The 17511-nt window shown below is 33.8% G+C and overlaps 2 protein-coding genes across 2 annotated transcripts; one reads left to right on the plus strand and one right to left on the minus strand.

The window, feature by feature from the left end:
• Window positions 1–370: 370 nt before the first annotated feature.
• LOC130622035 (uncharacterized) lies at window positions 371–6548 on the plus strand. The gene is made up of 8 exons (XM_057437428.1): window positions 371–496; window positions 2347–3275; window positions 4218–4294; window positions 4512–4587; window positions 4667–4785; window positions 4910–5212; window positions 5387–5702; window positions 6463–6548. Exons 1-8 carry the CDS (start codon window positions 462–464, stop codon window positions 6498–6500), a joined length of 1893 nt encoding a protein of 630 aa, XP_057293411.1. The 5' UTR covers window positions 371–461; the 3' UTR covers window positions 6501–6548.
• A 172-nt stretch (window positions 6549–6720) lies between these two features.
• LOC130622036 (mucin-2-like) lies at window positions 6721–10589 on the minus strand. The gene is made up of 4 exons (XM_057437429.1): window positions 10461–10589; window positions 9124–9157; window positions 7306–8906; window positions 6721–7091 (listed from the first exon to the last, which is right to left on the minus strand). The coding sequence occupies exons 2-4, from the start codon at window positions 9146–9148 to the stop codon at window positions 7053–7055; spliced, it is 1665 nt and encodes a 554-aa protein (XP_057293412.1). The 5' UTR covers window positions 9149–9157; window positions 10461–10589; the 3' UTR covers window positions 6721–7052.
• Between the last annotated feature and the right edge of the window lie 6922 nt (window positions 10590–17511).

Genomic DNA, 17511 nt, shown 5'->3' on the forward strand with positions numbered 1-17511 from the left:
AAATAACTTTTCCAGTTTGAAACGATCAAAAAGTTAAAACAAACAAACATAGATTTAAACGAAACGTAAAGATCAAAAAATACAATAAAATAATAGTTTAATTTTATGTTTAACTTCGATTCACTGAACATGCTCTTCTTCAGCGCGCTGTTTCTCACTATTTCTCAAAACTACCTGCTATTCATACAAACTCTTGGTCAAAAGATTAGAAACAACGAATGCATTCATAGTAAAAAAATAAGCCGAATTTAACAGTCGTTATTAACGAATAAAATCGAAAATGTTACGAACAACAAAGAATAATCAAAAGGCGTTATGATTAAAAAATATATCTTGACATATTTTATACGTTAATTATTTTGTTGTTGTTGTTATCTAATTTAACATAATTAGCATAATTAAGAAAAATTAACGGGTATTATTTTAATTTATCAACAATTACAGGTATTTGTTACGGAGTGATGTTTTGTTTTGGAACTTCGAGCAGGAAGCTAAGGTATGAAATTTCTTGTAGTGAAACAAAATAGATAAACGTAATAAATTATGTAGTAATCTGGATATGGGGGCCGGCGAAGTAACCTATTTTTGTGTTTGAGGCTGACTGTGTTTTAATTTTCTTTCGTTTTTGTTTTTTTAACCTGTTCTCGCATTCAAAAAGAAGTCTGAATCCTTTTTTTATGAAAAACATATGCTATAAATATTGCCTTAACAGATAATAAGCGCCAGTGCTTGGAATGAAAGTAACTATATTATGGAAAGACACCTCAGCATTCGTGTCCCAGCCCACGAGGCAGCTACAGCCCTGAGATAATAGAAAAGGAAAGAATTTTTTACTTTGATTTGTACGGAAGCCCAGTAGCGACATGTTATACTATATATTAAATTTACACTACGATCGTAAGATAATTTTACTATCTTATGATAATTTTACGCCCTCTAGATAATTCTACAATCTGCAGATAATTCTACGATCTACAGATAATTTTTCGATCAGATTGAAAGTTATCTTAAGATCGTAAATTATCTTAAGATCATAGAATTATGTGCAAATCGAAGAATTATTTTAAGATCGTAGAATTATCTTGAGATCGTACTGTAACCTAAATATGAAGTACAGATTTGACCATAATAAAAAGATAAGGAAAAAATGATTTTAATGTGACAATGTAAATAATGTCTAGATTTTTTCGAAGCTATCGTGCAAAATACTTTCTTTGCCAAAATAAAAACAATGAAACACAACAATCTTACTTCAATTTACACCAGTACTTAAACGCCACACACTAAAAGTTAAAAAGTTTGACTTACTTTATTATACTTACGCTATAAATAATATCGAGACGAGACCAAGAAGAAAACCTCTCTTTGTTATTATTTCATACCTAGGTTGAAATACAAGAGCTTTCCAACATGGGATGCCCTTTTCGCGCACAAATTTTAGCCGTAAAAAAATTAGCAAAATTGATAATTTTGTATAAAACTGAGCCAAATTAAACGTGAGTCAAATATAATGAATCCGGAATTTATTACTGGTTAAACTATATTTTTGCAATTCTCTTTTTTTCTTGTTTCTTTTTTTTAAAAAAGGGTGTGTTTATATAAATCTTTATAGTGGCTAGAGCAACAAATCAATCTCACGGCAACATATCTTAACCCCAGACTCCCTTAAGGTAAACTTCGAAAGTATCGTAACCAGTAAGAACGAAAGAGCGAAAAGTTTTTTTTATAAGAACTAGCTATCCTCCTAGGAACTAGGAAATATGAATTCAGCCTTGTATGGTTTTATTTTTTAACATGTTTAGCCTAATATTATTTTGTTTTTATAATTGTTGAACATCTATATTATAATAGGTATAAAAAGGACGGGAGAACCCGGGCTAACGACTAGTATTTTAAAAATTTCTATTAATCAATTATTTGTGAATATCTATAAATCTTAACTTAGAGGGAAGAAAATACGAACACGTGTTTCTTTTCCTTTAAATAATCGCAACAACTAATTCTTGAAAAAAATCCGTAAAATTCCAGCCTGATCTTTGTTTTATTTTTCATTTATTTTTTGGCCTCATTGTTTATTTAAGAAAAATTAGTAGATATAAGAATGTATGATTAATGACAACAACAAAAAAAACAACAGAATCCCTCTTGCGAGACCGATGTATTCTCAACCTTCTCCCCAGTACTCTTCTACGCCCATGATATTCTGACAGCGAAATAGAATAGACATTAGAATAATATAGGCGTAGAAATGCCCTGAGAACGAGGTTGAAGTTTATGACGGACGTTGAAAAATGCAGTTTACTTTAAGTTTTCAACTTTTAGAGATACGAATCTTTTTGTTTTCAGGTTGCGTTACCTGCAACAAACAACATTGGTTCATGCCGACCCTCCATCAAACCCATCACAATACTTACCCAAATTATCAGAACATATAATTCAAAATGAACCCGACAACGTCATTGATGATCCATCTAGCATATTTTTTGATCCGAACGAAAAATCGGATTTTGTTTACACCGCAGTACCAATCATTACTACAAGCACATACCAAAAATATTCTCCGGAGAGAGAGATTTGTTACCCAGATGCATCTGATATAGACAATAAACATCTTTCGAAAGCTTTAGAAAACCATCATTTGCGTGAAAGTCCGATCTCATCGGAATATGATGATAGTTTAGATCGGACGAGATCTTTACCTAACACTCCTTCGCATAAAGTAAATGACAACATATTTAACGAACAATACAATGACGTAAGCTCGCGACGTAACTCGCTGGAATTTGATCCAATCGGAATGGATTCAGATTACCATGCTGTTCTAAACACTGGGGAGGATTACACACCTGCGTTGAGTCCGGTTGGTTTAAGTGAAGCAGAGGTGAAAAAGTTATACGAATCATCTCATGAAGGATCGCTTGTCGACGATTATGTAGAACTAAACTTATACGAAGAGAATATTTTGCAGAATGGAAAAAGTAATATGAAAATTAAAGGTTATTTCTCTGACGCTGAAAGTGTTAAAACATATCAAGATTCCGGGATATACGACGATGATGTGTTCATAGATTCTCCTAAACCATTAACCAATGAAGAGTACAGTAAAGTTTCGCGGCGATTAATATTTGGCGGTGAAGGTGGCGAAGAAGAAGATGGATATGTTGAAAGATTCTCAGCCTTTAAAACTCCAATGAGCTCACGACAAAATAGTTTAGAATCTATACTTTCTCTCACATCACCTGTTACAAAGGAAGCACCTAAAAACAAACAAATAGGTATGCACTTTTTAGTTGTCTCCAACTTCTTTAAGCTAAAATCAAAATTTTTTCGTTAGCTTATAGGTCTAATATCAACCCCGTCCCCAGGACTCTTTTTGTCTTTCAAACAAGTAATTTTCAGACAAGCAATTTCGGCTAAATACTATAGCTAGCGGTCTTTACTTGCTTGTTAAATTATTTTCTTTGCTTACTATAACTTTTGGAAATTGGGTACTAAGTTTGCATGTTTACCTCAGCTGGTTTAAACAATATAAAGTAATTATATATGCATCGTTTGCCAGCTAATTATAACGGACCAATTAGAACACAGAAACATAATTGAATTAAACCAACCAGACTACGTTTGATTCTGAATAGAGAATAGTACAGAAAATGAGCGAAGGCAATTAAAATTATACCGAAAATGAGTGATTTATAATTTAGCTAGCCATGATAATGCAGAATTTATTCGATTTAAAGTGAATATATGAGGCTGTAATATTCATGAATAAACGAAAGTGTGATAGCTGTTGTTGGTAACGAGAAGATGGGAGATTTAACTCCTGTTTCGTATTATTGTACCGAGACTTATTTGGAAAAATTTCTCGGAGATTTTAAAATACAAGATCGTCCAAAAAGAATGATGCATCGATTTCTTGATGATGAACGACGGAATATTTCGCCGCCAATGGAAGAAGATAATAGCCGAGTTAAATTTGTTAACCAAGCACTGTACTTTTCACCAAGGGATAATTTTCTTGATGGTATAGCTTTCTGCTAAAGCTAAATTTTAACAGGATACTTATATAACGTATTTGGTACTTGTTATCCTCATTATGGTTCTAACTCTAACCTTTACCCTAACTATGATCTTTAGAGCCGAGGGGTGGGGATAACCAAGCAAGTAACTCGCATTTTGCATACTTTGATTATTTGAAACAAATTTTAAACTCTTTTTAGAAACACCAACTGTTGAACGTTCATGGAAGACATCAACAAGCAAGTACAGTCATGTTCAAGCGAAAGTTCAATGTCATGTAAGATATATCCATCTAAAAGTGTCGCTTTAAATTCACAAATCAAAACACCGCTGGATTGATGCTCATTCGGGTGTTCTTATTGGCTTGAAGTAAAAACATTTTTAAGTATAAAAGTTTACAGGTCTTTAATAACAATAAATAAATAAAGAATTAGTGTTGCTTGTTAAAACAAATGAAATACCTTAAAATCTATTTCATGATTGTTGTTTTTTAGAGAACAAAAGGCGATAGAAGTCCATCACCTGGATCGTCGTTGAAAAAGAAATCGCCCTCAGCTTCAAAACCACCGAGTATGTATATTTCTCTGATTTCCAACATGTTTTCAATGTATTCTGTAATATATAAGTCGTTACACTTTTCTTTATTTAGTGGTGTTCGGCAAATTCAACAAGCGTGCAACAAGCACTCCTAAAAGTAGCGCCAACATTAATCCTAAAGTGGATTCTTTGAGTAACGTAAAACACACACCCGGCGGAGGAGAGAGAAAAGTAAGATTCTAAGTATTACAGACACACGCGCCTAACACGATTTTTATTTCTCGCACACGGACGGATTTTTTGGTAATTTTTTTGTGTTTTGTTTGAAAAAACGATTTTTCTTGATTTTATTTAGATATTCAAAGAGCGTTTGAATTTCCGCGAAAATGCGACGGCTCGAACTGATAGCCACGGCATTGAAATGTATTCTCATTTACCAGAAGAATTTCAAGAGATTGCACGGAGATTAGCGAGACAAGATCATCAACTCAAACGACAAGAATCACAACGTGGGCGTTCTTTATCTCGCAGCAGAACATCGAGTCGACAGTCCAGCATTAGTCCAACCAGAGGCAACGCTGCAAGGGTGAGACGAAGTCGACGGTTGACGCCAGGAAACTCAATTTCTGATATTTTCGCAGCTGTTAACTCCTCAAAGGTAAAAAACAGGTTTAGTCGGTACTATGTAAATTTTGGAAAGAAATAAAAGTTTTGTAGTGAATACCAGTCGTAGATTTCTATATAACAATTACACACAGGTTTACAGTCAGTTATGTATCTGCAGTACGCTTATATGACGCAGTAATACGACTTTTTTTGTTTGTTTTAACAGACCATGCTAGAAAACGTCACAAAACCTCAACCATCGTTAAGTCGTTCGTCAAGTGTACGATCAATTCCATCGACACCTCATTTAAGTCGGCAACATCCTGCGACAGCTTTACGCCACGCGCCAAAATCGCCGTCGCCTGGACCAAGTCCGAAGCGAAAAGAAGCAAAATCGAAATCGAAACAAAAGGAAGAAAAACCGAAGATTATTGTATCGCCAGATGTTCAGAACTCACTGGTTACTTCTGATCATCCGAGTCCTGTTTCAAAACTTTATCAATTCACAACACAAAATGATTCTTTTGGGTCGCCACAATATTGTAAGTGTACATTTTCATTTTTGCAACATTCTTTTATGTTTAAAAAATGTAGGCACTCACCTTGGGAAATGTAAATTTTAGGACCCTACCACTCTTAGCTATTAACAGTGCAGTCATTTAGAGAGTAAACATTATAAAATTGTTACTTTCTTTATTTTCTCTTCAACCCTATTTGGTCCGGGGTTTCTCGAACATATTATGACCGGGGGCGGTCCATAGTACGTCACAAAAGGAGCAAAATGGCAGTAATGACTTTTGCTTGCGTCAGCACATTTTTTGTGACGTCATCAAAAGCTTTAAATTTGTCCAAAATGCCACTATCTGCTTGAAATTCAATTACTTTAGTTATAAAGCGAATTTTTACATTTTGTTTGAAGTTTCTGAATGCTAAATAAAAGTTATTTAACATTTTTTCCGGTTTTTACGTACAGATCGCATAAAAAGTTGCCCGATATTACTCGGAAATCTGGTTTTTAGAGATGTTTAGGGGTAGTTTTAAGTAATAGCCAATATCAAAGACTCTAAACTCTCATGTTTACTGCTTCTGCGTATTTTGCGGAACCGGAACAGATATGTCATTAGGCTTATTGCGCAGCCAATTTTTTTTGCAGATCTATCAGACAATCAGAATTCATAAAATACTGTTTTTTATTCACTCTTGTTTTTGATTAGGAATTTTTCTTGTATTACAAAATTTATATGAGATATATGTTGGAAAGCGTAGTCTATGTGAGAGTACATATATTTTTATATTGTTTAGCAAGCAATCCAATATTTCAAGCAGTATCCGTCCACTAGATGATTGAATCCGTCAAAGATGAAGGTGCAATTCAAATCAAAAGAAAATGAGAATGTCACAACAGCTATATTAGTATATTAATTGATGACAAGTTTACATATTTCAATTATTTTTTGTCTTATTTGATAGCTTCCATGTTCATTCCATACTTTCCAGATTTTACAGATTTAGCGCTCAATCACAAAAAAAAGGATTCATTATAGAAAAAAATACATTCAATAAGAAAACATTTTGTACTGATGTTTTAAATAAATATTTATTTTTTGTACATAGATAAAGAAAAGTAATAATATAATTATTTAGTATTTTATAACTGCAAATTTTATAAAAGTTTGACTATATATCCTTAAGGAAATATTTATGGAAAATTATATAAAAATACAAAGAAGTCGACATGAAACCATCGACGCGTAGGTAGTATCAGAGAGAGAATTAAAATTCTGATAAATTAGAACGAGTCATCCTACATGTCCTCATCACGTTTGTAGATGAATTTAAACGTCGAATTGTAGCCTGCCATCATCTTCATGAATTTGGTTGCATTTAAACGTTTACCCTACTCTGGCAAAAGCTGTTGCATCAGATTTTTTCTAAATCGAGATAATAAAAAAGCTTAGTATTTCATGCGTTTATAAATATCGCGGTCTATTTCAAGCAATTCTTGTCCGCTTGTTATTACGAGTTAAAACGATTACTCTGCGGGAGGTCAAGCTGTAGTGCAACAGTTTTAAACAAGCAAAATACGAGACTAAACCTCGGGTAAATCAATACAAGAGATTAAGCCTCGGGTAAATCAATACTTACCAAGCAACTAAACCACTGGAGAAAAATAATTAATACGCACACAGCTGCTAAAATTGACAATATGCAGATAATAGCCAGTTCATCCTTAGTCATATCATTTGGAGGTAAGGTAGGGATTGTAGTTGCTAAGACACTGCTTTGTGTCGTGCTTTGCTGCGTGGCATTTGTTGTCGAGTTGGGTGGTACTGTAGTAATAGTGGTAGTAGTTATTGACGAGTTATTTTCAGTTGTATTAAGCTGGACGGTTGGCGTAATTGAATTGGGCGGTGGTGTAATGGAAGCGCTTTCTGTTGGTGACAGAGTATTCATAATGGTGTGAGGTTGGCTGGTTGTTGTTATCAGGCTTGTCAGTGATTTTGTCATGAGCGTATGTGGTTCACTTTTGAACGACATTGTGTTATAGGATTCTTCAAAGACACTGCTTTCTGTTGGTGACAGAGTATTCATAACCGAGTTAGGTTGGCTGGTTGTTGTTATCAGGCTTGTCAGTGATTTTGTCATGAGCGTATGTGGTTCACTTATAAATGACATTGTGTTATATGATTCTTCAAAGACACTGCTTTCCGTTGGTGACAGAGTATTCATAATGGTCTGAGGTTGGTTGGTTGTTGTTATCAAGTTTGTCAGTGATTTTGTCATGAGCGTATGTGGTTCACTTTTGAACGACATTGTGTTATATGATTCTTCAAAGACACTGCTTTCTGTTGGTGACAGAGTATTCATAATCGAGTTAGGTTGGCTGGTTGTTGTTATCAGGCTTGTCAGTGATTTTGTCATGAGCGTATGTGGTTCATTTTTTAACGACATTGTGTTATAGGTTTCTTCAAAGACACTGCTTCCTGTTGGTGACAGAGTATTCATAATGGTGTGAGGTTGGCTGGTTTTTGTTATCAGGCTTGTCAGTGATTTTTTCATGAGCGTATGTGGTTCACTTATAAATGACATTGTGTTATATGATTCTTCAAAGACACTGCTTTCCGTTGGTGACAGAGTATTCATAATGGTCTGAGGTTGGTTGGTTGTTGTTATCAAGTTTGTCAGTGATTTTGTCATGAGCGTATGTGGTTCACTTTTGAACGACATTGTGTTATATGATTCTTCAAAGACACTGCTTTCTGTTGGTGACAGAGTATTCATAATCGAGTTAGGTTGGCTGGTTGTTGTTATCAGGCTTGTCAGTGATTTTGTCATGAGCATATGTGGTTCACTTATAAATGACATTGTGTTATAGGTTTCTTCAAAGACACTGCTTTTCATCGATGCAATGCTACTGATAAAATTGGTTTTACGAATCAGTAATGTAGTATTCGATTGTGGATATTTTGTCATACCAGGTTGCTTTTCCGTCCCAGACACCATTGTAGGATATGATGACGACATAGAGACAGTTCTGTCTGCACTTGTAAAACTATGGATAAAATTAGTTTCATAGATGTGTGATGTTTTTAATAATTGTGATTCTTGATAAATGGAAGGATTCTTTGAGGTAACAAAGGAGGGTTGCAGATTGAGTTGAGATGTAGTGTTTGGAAACTGTATCGTCAGGCTCGAAGTAAGTGTTGTGCCTAACGTTCCCAATAGTAGGACAATAAAACATCTTTCTAAAAAAGAAGATAAATTAGTAAATTAGTAAACAAACAAACAAACAAACAATTTATTAATTTGTTTCATTTCATTTCCGTCTGTCTGGAAAAAAATCATTTTTTTATTGATTTGTATAATATAAGCTAAAATTCAAACGAAATTAAAATCTAAGTTGCAGTAGGTAATTAGAAAATGCAATAATGACAGAATAATTGAATCTTACAATACACTTACTTGTGATAACAAAACCAAATTTCATTTCGTATGTCTAAATGATAAAAAAAAAAACCTGATGTTGTTTTATATAAAAACGATTTAAGTCACGTTTTCTTCTCCTTCAAACGTCCCATTGTGCGAATTCAAATTTTAAAAAAGCATCCAGGTGGCCGTTATATTTAACATTGGTAGCAGTTTTTGGTGTAGAAAAAATTAGATGTGACCTTCGATGTTCAGATAAACGGGTGTATAGTTTATTGTCTAGTACGGATTGGGTCAACTGTTATAAATGTTTCAGGTCTCAATATATAAAAATGGAAGATACCCATTGAATATTTGTGTTGATAACACAAATGCTTGGCTTTTGTTTTCTTTATGTTTATTCATTAGCGAAATTGTAAAAAAATGAGGGGTTTCCCACTCTCTGTCCTGTGTTTCACACCCTAAATGAAAACGAAATACAACACCCCCGCCCTTCTCCCCAAATCATTATTTTTTGCATATCGGCGGTGTCCAATCAACCCAGTTTTTATTATTACCATCGATTCTAATTTTACGTGCAATATCGGACAAAGATTTACAATTCTCAATTTCGTCTATTGCGTATAATTTAATTGGAGAAGAAGCAGTTGTTGCTTATTTTGTATCACTGATGTTAAATTCGATCACTTGCTAGGTGGATCCATTAGTAAGTGCAGTTTTAAATTTGCTGAGGGTAAAAAGATACAAATATAGGCGGCCTTGCTTTCAAGATTGTATATCCCTATATATGTGAGCATTTTAAATATGAAATATCGATTTGATAAAAGGATGAATACATGAACAATTTCGACAAATTATAATTATAAGAATTGAGCGCTACTCTAATAACACTCTTTAAATTAAAACCCCTTCCTCGAAATGTCTATTTGAAATGCAGCTTGGGATTAACCTGCTCATATTACGTCTCACCATTAAAATTCTTAAAAAAATCTACTAACACCCCTGGGCGTTAATAAAAGCATTATGGTAACGTGCAGAGTTACAAGGCTATTCTTAAAATATGTCATCTATTACTAGCACAGGTGAAGATTCAACTTCAACGTTATTAAAACCCAGACGTCTTGTTTCTTAACCACAGTACATATATAATGATGTGATAATACAAGCATAAAAATACTTGAAACAACTTAAATGTTTCTACTAAGGCTATAAAAAGACATTTGTGTGATTTGCATTCTGCTAATTTTTTATTTAATTTTTTTTACATGCGAGGGTGCGAGGGGGAAAAAGGCATAAAAAAGTTACCGAAAGTTTCCGAAAAACAATTTGTCAGTTAATTTTAGTCAAAGATATGAAAATAAAGATAAATTTACCTTTATGAACGTTTAACAAAAAATTACCGAACACTCATCTTGATTCTACACTTTGTATGTCTAACATTAGCTACCTAGCTGTATAAAAAAAATACTTTCTCCACCTTGGATGTATTTAGATATTAGTACCTCCAGAAACGCATAAAAGAGCTCTGCCCAGGAGAGTTGATTTGAAATGCTTAACAAATTGATTATTTGTTGCTAAACGCTTTTGTAAACTAATTGTGCTGACAAAAGCTTGGTAATTAGGATCCGTTCAAGCGATAAGAACACAGAAGTAAAAGTGTTACGAGTGCTTATTTAATTTGGTACAAGACCCACCCTCGCTGCTCACTACAAACTGCATGATTGGTCAGAAAAATGAACTTCCCCACCCAACAAGTTGAGGACTAAAACCAAAGTGGAACTCCAACGTGGTGCTGTACTCCTCTGTAATAAAAATATTTTCACTATGGATTTGAAATTGTCTTGGGATTTGAAATATTTTGTTGAATTGACTCTTCTCAGTTTCCATATGTTATAGATAAAATAGTAGTACCATATTTTGCCTTACAAATTCTACAACTAATCGTGAACGAAAACATAATTTGCGCATACCACTTAAACACATATTATCAAGACAATTGCTGAAATGACATTCAAGAAAAACAGGATCATCAGAACATGTAGTGTCAGTTTGTTCATAAATTGCAAACACAATTTCTGTGCTATCTGAAACTCTCAATTTTTAGCTAAATACTATGCAGAAAGCTACCTACCTAGTAGGAGAAGATAGCACACACAAAAAGTACAAGTTTGGCAAGGATAAAGTGACTTGATACCAAACTAAACAAAAAAACGTTAGCTAGTTAGCCACCTCCTAGTTATGTCACGATGTACGGTTGTAGCCCAAGTTTTAAAATTAAAATGTTGAAGATTCACACAGGGCTAAAAACACGAAAATATATTTATCTATATTTATCTCAATATACGGAAACATACGGCTATGAACGCTCAATCGTTTCAAAAAAATCTAGAGGACGCCAAGAAAAGCTGATTAGTTAATGTAATAGTTGGCTTTGTGATTGGTTATTTTGTAATGTTGGCTTTGTGATTGGTTATATTGTAAAAGTTGGGTTTGTGATTGGTTATTTTGTGATAGTTGGCTTTGTGATTGGTTTTTTTGTGATAGTTGGGTTTGTGATAGGATATTACGCGTGCGGAGTTGCAACAAAGTCTGTAAAATATACGCCGCATTTGCTATTTCCAGCTAAAAGTTTTTCTGCGTGGTTTAGCACGACTCCCTTTTGCATGATAAAAAAGAGAAACGAGGATATTATTTGCATAGAGAAGGTAACTTTTTAATGGACAACGAAGAAATCAATTGTCATACAGGAATCTGAAGAAAAAAGAAATGAGAAAAATATACGGTAGAAATAGTTGCAAGCAAAAATTTTGCAAAAGAAATTTTTGTGAATGATTGGTTTTTAATTTTTTTTTAAGGAACTTGCTATAACTAAGGTTTGTCCAACATTTCTTTCTCCAATAATTTGCACCAACAAAAAAGTCTTAATAATCACCAAAGAATAATAATGCTTTATTTTTTTAATGCATCATATCAGCTTCGCTGTCATGGAAACATTTTTCATGCAATCGAAACAAAGATTTTTGTTTCAGACACATTAATGTGTCCCCGTGTCACATGGGTGCTGGTTTATAAAATAAATTTGCATGTAGCTACGAAGAAAGATGGCGCTTTCAAAAAAACGTGGTAATAACATTAATACCACTTCTTCTTGATGCAAAAAGAAGAAATGAAAAGACAAACAAGACACTCTATTGGGACAAGATCATGGTTGCTTTGCCGACAAATTGATGGAAATTACCATAATTTGTTTAAAGAGCTGAAAGAAAAAAGGTTATTTAAAAATGGACACTAATCATCAGCCTCGATCCCAGACATGTTGTCTCTTTTTGCATATCGGACAACGAGACGAACATGGCCCTAGTGAAGGCTGGTCAAAATCTTTTGATTTTCGCAGATTTTTAATTCATACACTCGTGTCTCGTTTATCTGGAATTTTATTCTTCCTTTCGTCTTTAGTTAGCAAGTTTTAATTTAATTATTAGAATCTGGATTTTATCGTCATGGAGATATAATTTTTTAGTGAAGACTGGACCTTGAAGACTTAGGTTGTGATGGCTCTAACCTATATTGATATTTTAAGGCGAATATCTTTCGCATTAAATAATTATGATTTCAGTTATGCCTGAAACCAAAGCAGGACCCTATTAGATAACAGTACCATTTTGTAACTGGTTAGGCCATCCTGTGGAAATATTAACTAATAAATAAATAAATAAATAATAAGTCATATGTTTGGAAGCTTTGTTAAAGGGAAATGTGGTGGCATTTCCGCCCACTGGATTTGGAAAATCAATTATTTTTCATTTACTTTGCTGATCTCTTCCCAGTTAAAAATGAAAAGAATATTGTTTTGGTCCTTTAACTTCCATTATCAGTTGAAAGTTCAGTTGATGATCAGTTGAAATACTTGAATGGGATTGGTTTTTCTACTGCTGTATTGAACTTGGAACAGAGGAAGTTTGAGACAGATGAGAGCTTGTTTGGAAGTAATGATGCAGTGGAGGACGATGATGATTACAATTGACTGTGGTATTAAAAACGGAGATATTAAGTTATTATTTTATTTGCCCATCCTTTTTATCTAATCAAGGGCGTTCAATTTTAAAGAGAGAAATTTATTTGCGTGGTTGATGAAGCGCGTTGTGTTAAAATGTGGTAAGTAACAAGCTGGCTATTCAAGAATATAGATTATAAAATTGTAAGAAACTTTGTGATGATGGCTCTTAAAATTCATTTTATAAACTGATAATGAAGTAGGTATGTATAGCACATATCATATGAAATGTTTAACAAAATAAATTCATAACACACAAACCCTGTCAAGATTGTTTCCAGACATAACTTCGGTATGTACTTCCGTAAGAATTTGACCGTGGAACTAGACTCTATAGCACACAAACCTTATTCAGGTTGTTTCCACGTATTGATAAAAATTATAGGCGTTTGGTATTAAATATCAGTCGCACATATTTGAAAGGAACTTTCCGTTATCAACATGGGTTGCAACAGCTTGCGAGAGCGTGTGAAGTTGGTTTTCGAATGAGATAATTCTGATGGGATACATGAAATTTATCCTGATGTGCTAGAGGAACTTAAATGTAATTCTTTCTTAACATTTCCTGACGTGCTACACAAGCATGTTAAATTTTGTTTAATCCAAAGAAATTGACCTGCAGAGTACTATCTTCCTCCCCTTGTAAAAACAAACAAGGATCGCTGCACAGTAGCCTTACTAAGGTTAGTTGTTGTTTTTTAATCTTTTTTGTTCCTAACAGCTTTATTACTATGGAATGTTTTGTTTATAATATTAGCTAATCAAAACGTGCGAAATAGTGGACTGAGAAGCGATGTTTCCCGATTTCAAAGATTTCAGGAAACAAAGTTTCTTTTCGGATTCTGCACTGCAATTAGTGCGAAAATTACGCGCATGCGCTGTTTGAAGCGCGTGTTTTTCTCTCGCAACAAGCTGTTATCGTTAACTCATGAATCGACATGGATGATATGAGACGAAGATTCAAATCATTGTTGACAATGCCCTGTCAAAGTACCAGTACCAAACACTGACGACTGCTACCAGGGTGGGTGAGAAGATTTTTTCTCTGGGATATCAGTCAGCGCGAAATACCAATGTTCAACAAAAAAGTATTTTTTTGTGTATGTCAGAGAGATGTGAAAAGAAGAGCAATTTTCAGTCAATGTTTTGTCGAATTAAGCTGTATGCGGCGTCAGGTTGCTAAAACGCTTGTTTAGAATTTCTAGCGTTTATCTTATAACAAAAGTCTAGTAAACTAAACTCGTCATTTTTCCCATTTTGATATTTTTTATGAGGGCGGGTAAGAGAGATACGTATTCGTTCCACTTGCAACTTCTGCCCATTAAATGACATTTTGTTAGCAAAAAGTTGTAAATTGTTGACATTTTAAGCAGGCATGAAGCTAAAAATTTACGTAGAGTTTTTTTAAGTTTTTTGTACCGAATGGTATCATTTGTTTGTGTTAGTTTTTTTTATAAGCTTTTTTTAGTGATTTTGTTTTTCAAATAAAATTTACTTTAGTTGTTATCAAAAAAGGTTTCTTCGCCTCACTTGTCAATTAAAGAAGATTGTTATGATTTTAAAATATCCTGATTGGTTTAAATTCTCGAAGAATTAGCTGATTGGTTTTAAAAAGACAATGCTATAGCGGATCAACCGTGACTAATGGAATTGGATAAAAATCATGCAATAATTGAAGCCAACATTAATTTTACCATTTATGCGTTCTATTGAATGTTTCGATCTAAATAATAATAAATATAAAAAAAAAATGTGAGAAAACAGTAAAGTTATTACCAACACCCCCCAGTAACAAACAATGTGCCTGAACTTCGATCGCTGAGTTCCCATTTCTGTACCGAATGCAGCAAACACTTTCAGCATTCAAAAATGTATTTTATCCTTTTTAGATACAGCAAGGTAAAGATGCTGAAAAAACTCAACTCTGCCGATCAAAATGCTCCAGAATATTTTTTAGGAGAAAGATGTATTACTAAGACTTGAATAAAACTAAACGATACGGCTTGATATTTTCCCTTGTGTCACGACCTTTTTTAGGTTTCGTTAGACTCGTTTAAGTCGCGAAGCTTCTGAAGCAATGGCGTAGAATACGCCAAAACCCTCAGTATTGTTTTTTTATATACAACGCTCTGACATAAAAATTAGCTATACCCGCGCCTGTGGTTTAAAATGTTTTGGCTTGTTTTGATGTGCGGGATACGAGAGGTTTTTACGTTCGAAATATGTTTCTAGTTTCGAAACATACATAACATGAAAATTTGTTTTTGTGTCCCCAAAGCTTAGGAAAAAAGACAAAAAAACCACCACATCATATTATTTACTACCGTATATTCACTCACATTGATCATAAGTCCTACTTTAAGATTCTGTGTTTTACTTAACGGTCACGGGTCCTGATTCCTAGGTCCTGGGTTTCAAGTCCCTGTTCCTTTTATAGGATTTTAGATTCCGGTTTTCCAGCATCCCCTTTTTAAACAGTATTTTTCAAAAATAGATGCATCAGTATTCTTTTATGCAAAATGTAAAACAACAAAAAAATCGAAGTTTTTTGTTTTGATGAGAAAGCAAGACAACACGTGGAACTGTATTTGCTAAAAATTATATGGTAAATAGCCTCAAGAATGTACTTACTACCTCCCAAAGATTTTAAAGTCATTGTTCTTGCTTCAAACGGATTTACATACAATAATTTGATATGTTGCTTTTCAGAATTTAGAAAATAGCTAGTTCAAAAAGTTCAAAGTTTCTTTCTCAGTAAACTTGATTTAAACTACAAGGTTGGGTAGAACAAATTATGGATATTGAGTATAAGGTACTTTTCTGTCGTTTTCAATTATATTTGGACGTCAAGATATCCAAGATGATTTAAGATGTTGTTTTGACCTTCATTGCTTATAAACTTCACCTTCGCCATAAGCTCCATAAGTCACAAAAGTTTAAAATCAACGGTTCGTTTTACACCCCCTTTAATCACAGAGTTCTTTCTAGACCCACGTAAATCAGTTTTGCCCGAAATATTTTTTTAATTTAAATTTAGCTTTCAAAAATATCATGCTTGAACAACTTTTCGTTTATCTAGTAGAATATTATTCGTTCAGTTTTCTTATGCCAGTAATGCTGATTGTGCTGCTCATGGTTCATCAATTTTTGCTGTCCATTTTGGTTCCGCTTGGGTTCCTTTTACAAGGTCACTTATTGATTCTTCAGTTCAATCAACCAAGCGAAAGTTTTTTCCGCAACCTATTTCCTGTACTTATCTCCTTTTTTTTTATTTCGCATAAAAAGCTTAATTGATAACACGTTCTGTTAAGTTTGATTCAACTATGAAATATCTTACTTCTTTTTGTGCGATGTCACTACTTGCTGGGATATGTTGTTGGACTATTGGACCTCCAAAACGCTGGAAGACAATGACGATAGACAAAAACATGAAAGTATCTGGCTATGTGTCATACCCCAAACTACCGAAGAACATAAGAGATAAATCATGTTTACGTATCAAACTTGTGACTGATGGAAAGAAACCAAGATTGCTTAATGAAATGATAAAAACTAAGATACCAGAAAAGGGCACAGGGTTTACAATGGCATTCCCTCCAGTAACTTTGACACGCGATGACGTCATGCATGTGTTTATAAGATGCATCTTAAATGTTGGATGGTGTTCAAACCATCAATTATACAATCCATCATATGACCACGACGATTTGGTATCTAAGAATAACACAGGTTTTGTTGATCTGCAAGGAAACGCCAACGAAAACATTTATGGAGTGTCCCCTATGACTCTCACCTCACGTAATGAATTTTTGTCAATTAAAAATTTTTTTGATTGTTTCTTTGTTTGTTGTTGTTGTTATTGTTGTTGTTGTTGTTGTTGTCGTAATTTTAATTTAAAGTACTTTCTACTCAAAAATTTCCTGCAGACCAAAGTGCTTGGAAAATTACCTGTTTAAGACATCTAAATTCCACTTGAGAAGAGTTCTGGTTACTTTAGCAGCTTTTTAAGCAGCTTTACAAATATATCTGGATAAAATCGTCGTAAAAAAACTTTTCCAGAAATTAATCTCGAAATTTAAACAGCTACTGCAAATTATTTTTTATTTTAGTCAAGACATGCTCCACAAGATCTCTTGATGATGAAGAGGAAAAGAAACCAGAAGAAAACGGAGAAGAAGAAGAAAATGAAAATGAAGTGAATGAAAAACCAAAGGAAGAAGGACAAGAAGAGACAGAGGAAAATGGAGTGGATGAAAAACCAGACGAAGAAGGAAAAGAAGAGAGAGAGGAAAATGAAGTGGAAGAGAAAAAGTAAACAATGTATGCAAAAACAATCCTCGGTGCTGCTAAAATGTTTCAATTTTTCCAAT

The sequence above is a fragment of the Hydractinia symbiolongicarpus genome, chromosome 12 (assembly GCF_029227915.1).
Source record: "Hydractinia symbiolongicarpus strain clone_291-10 chromosome 12, HSymV2.1, whole genome shotgun sequence".
Classification (NCBI taxonomy): domain Eukaryota; kingdom Metazoa; phylum Cnidaria; class Hydrozoa; order Anthoathecata; family Hydractiniidae; genus Hydractinia; species Hydractinia symbiolongicarpus.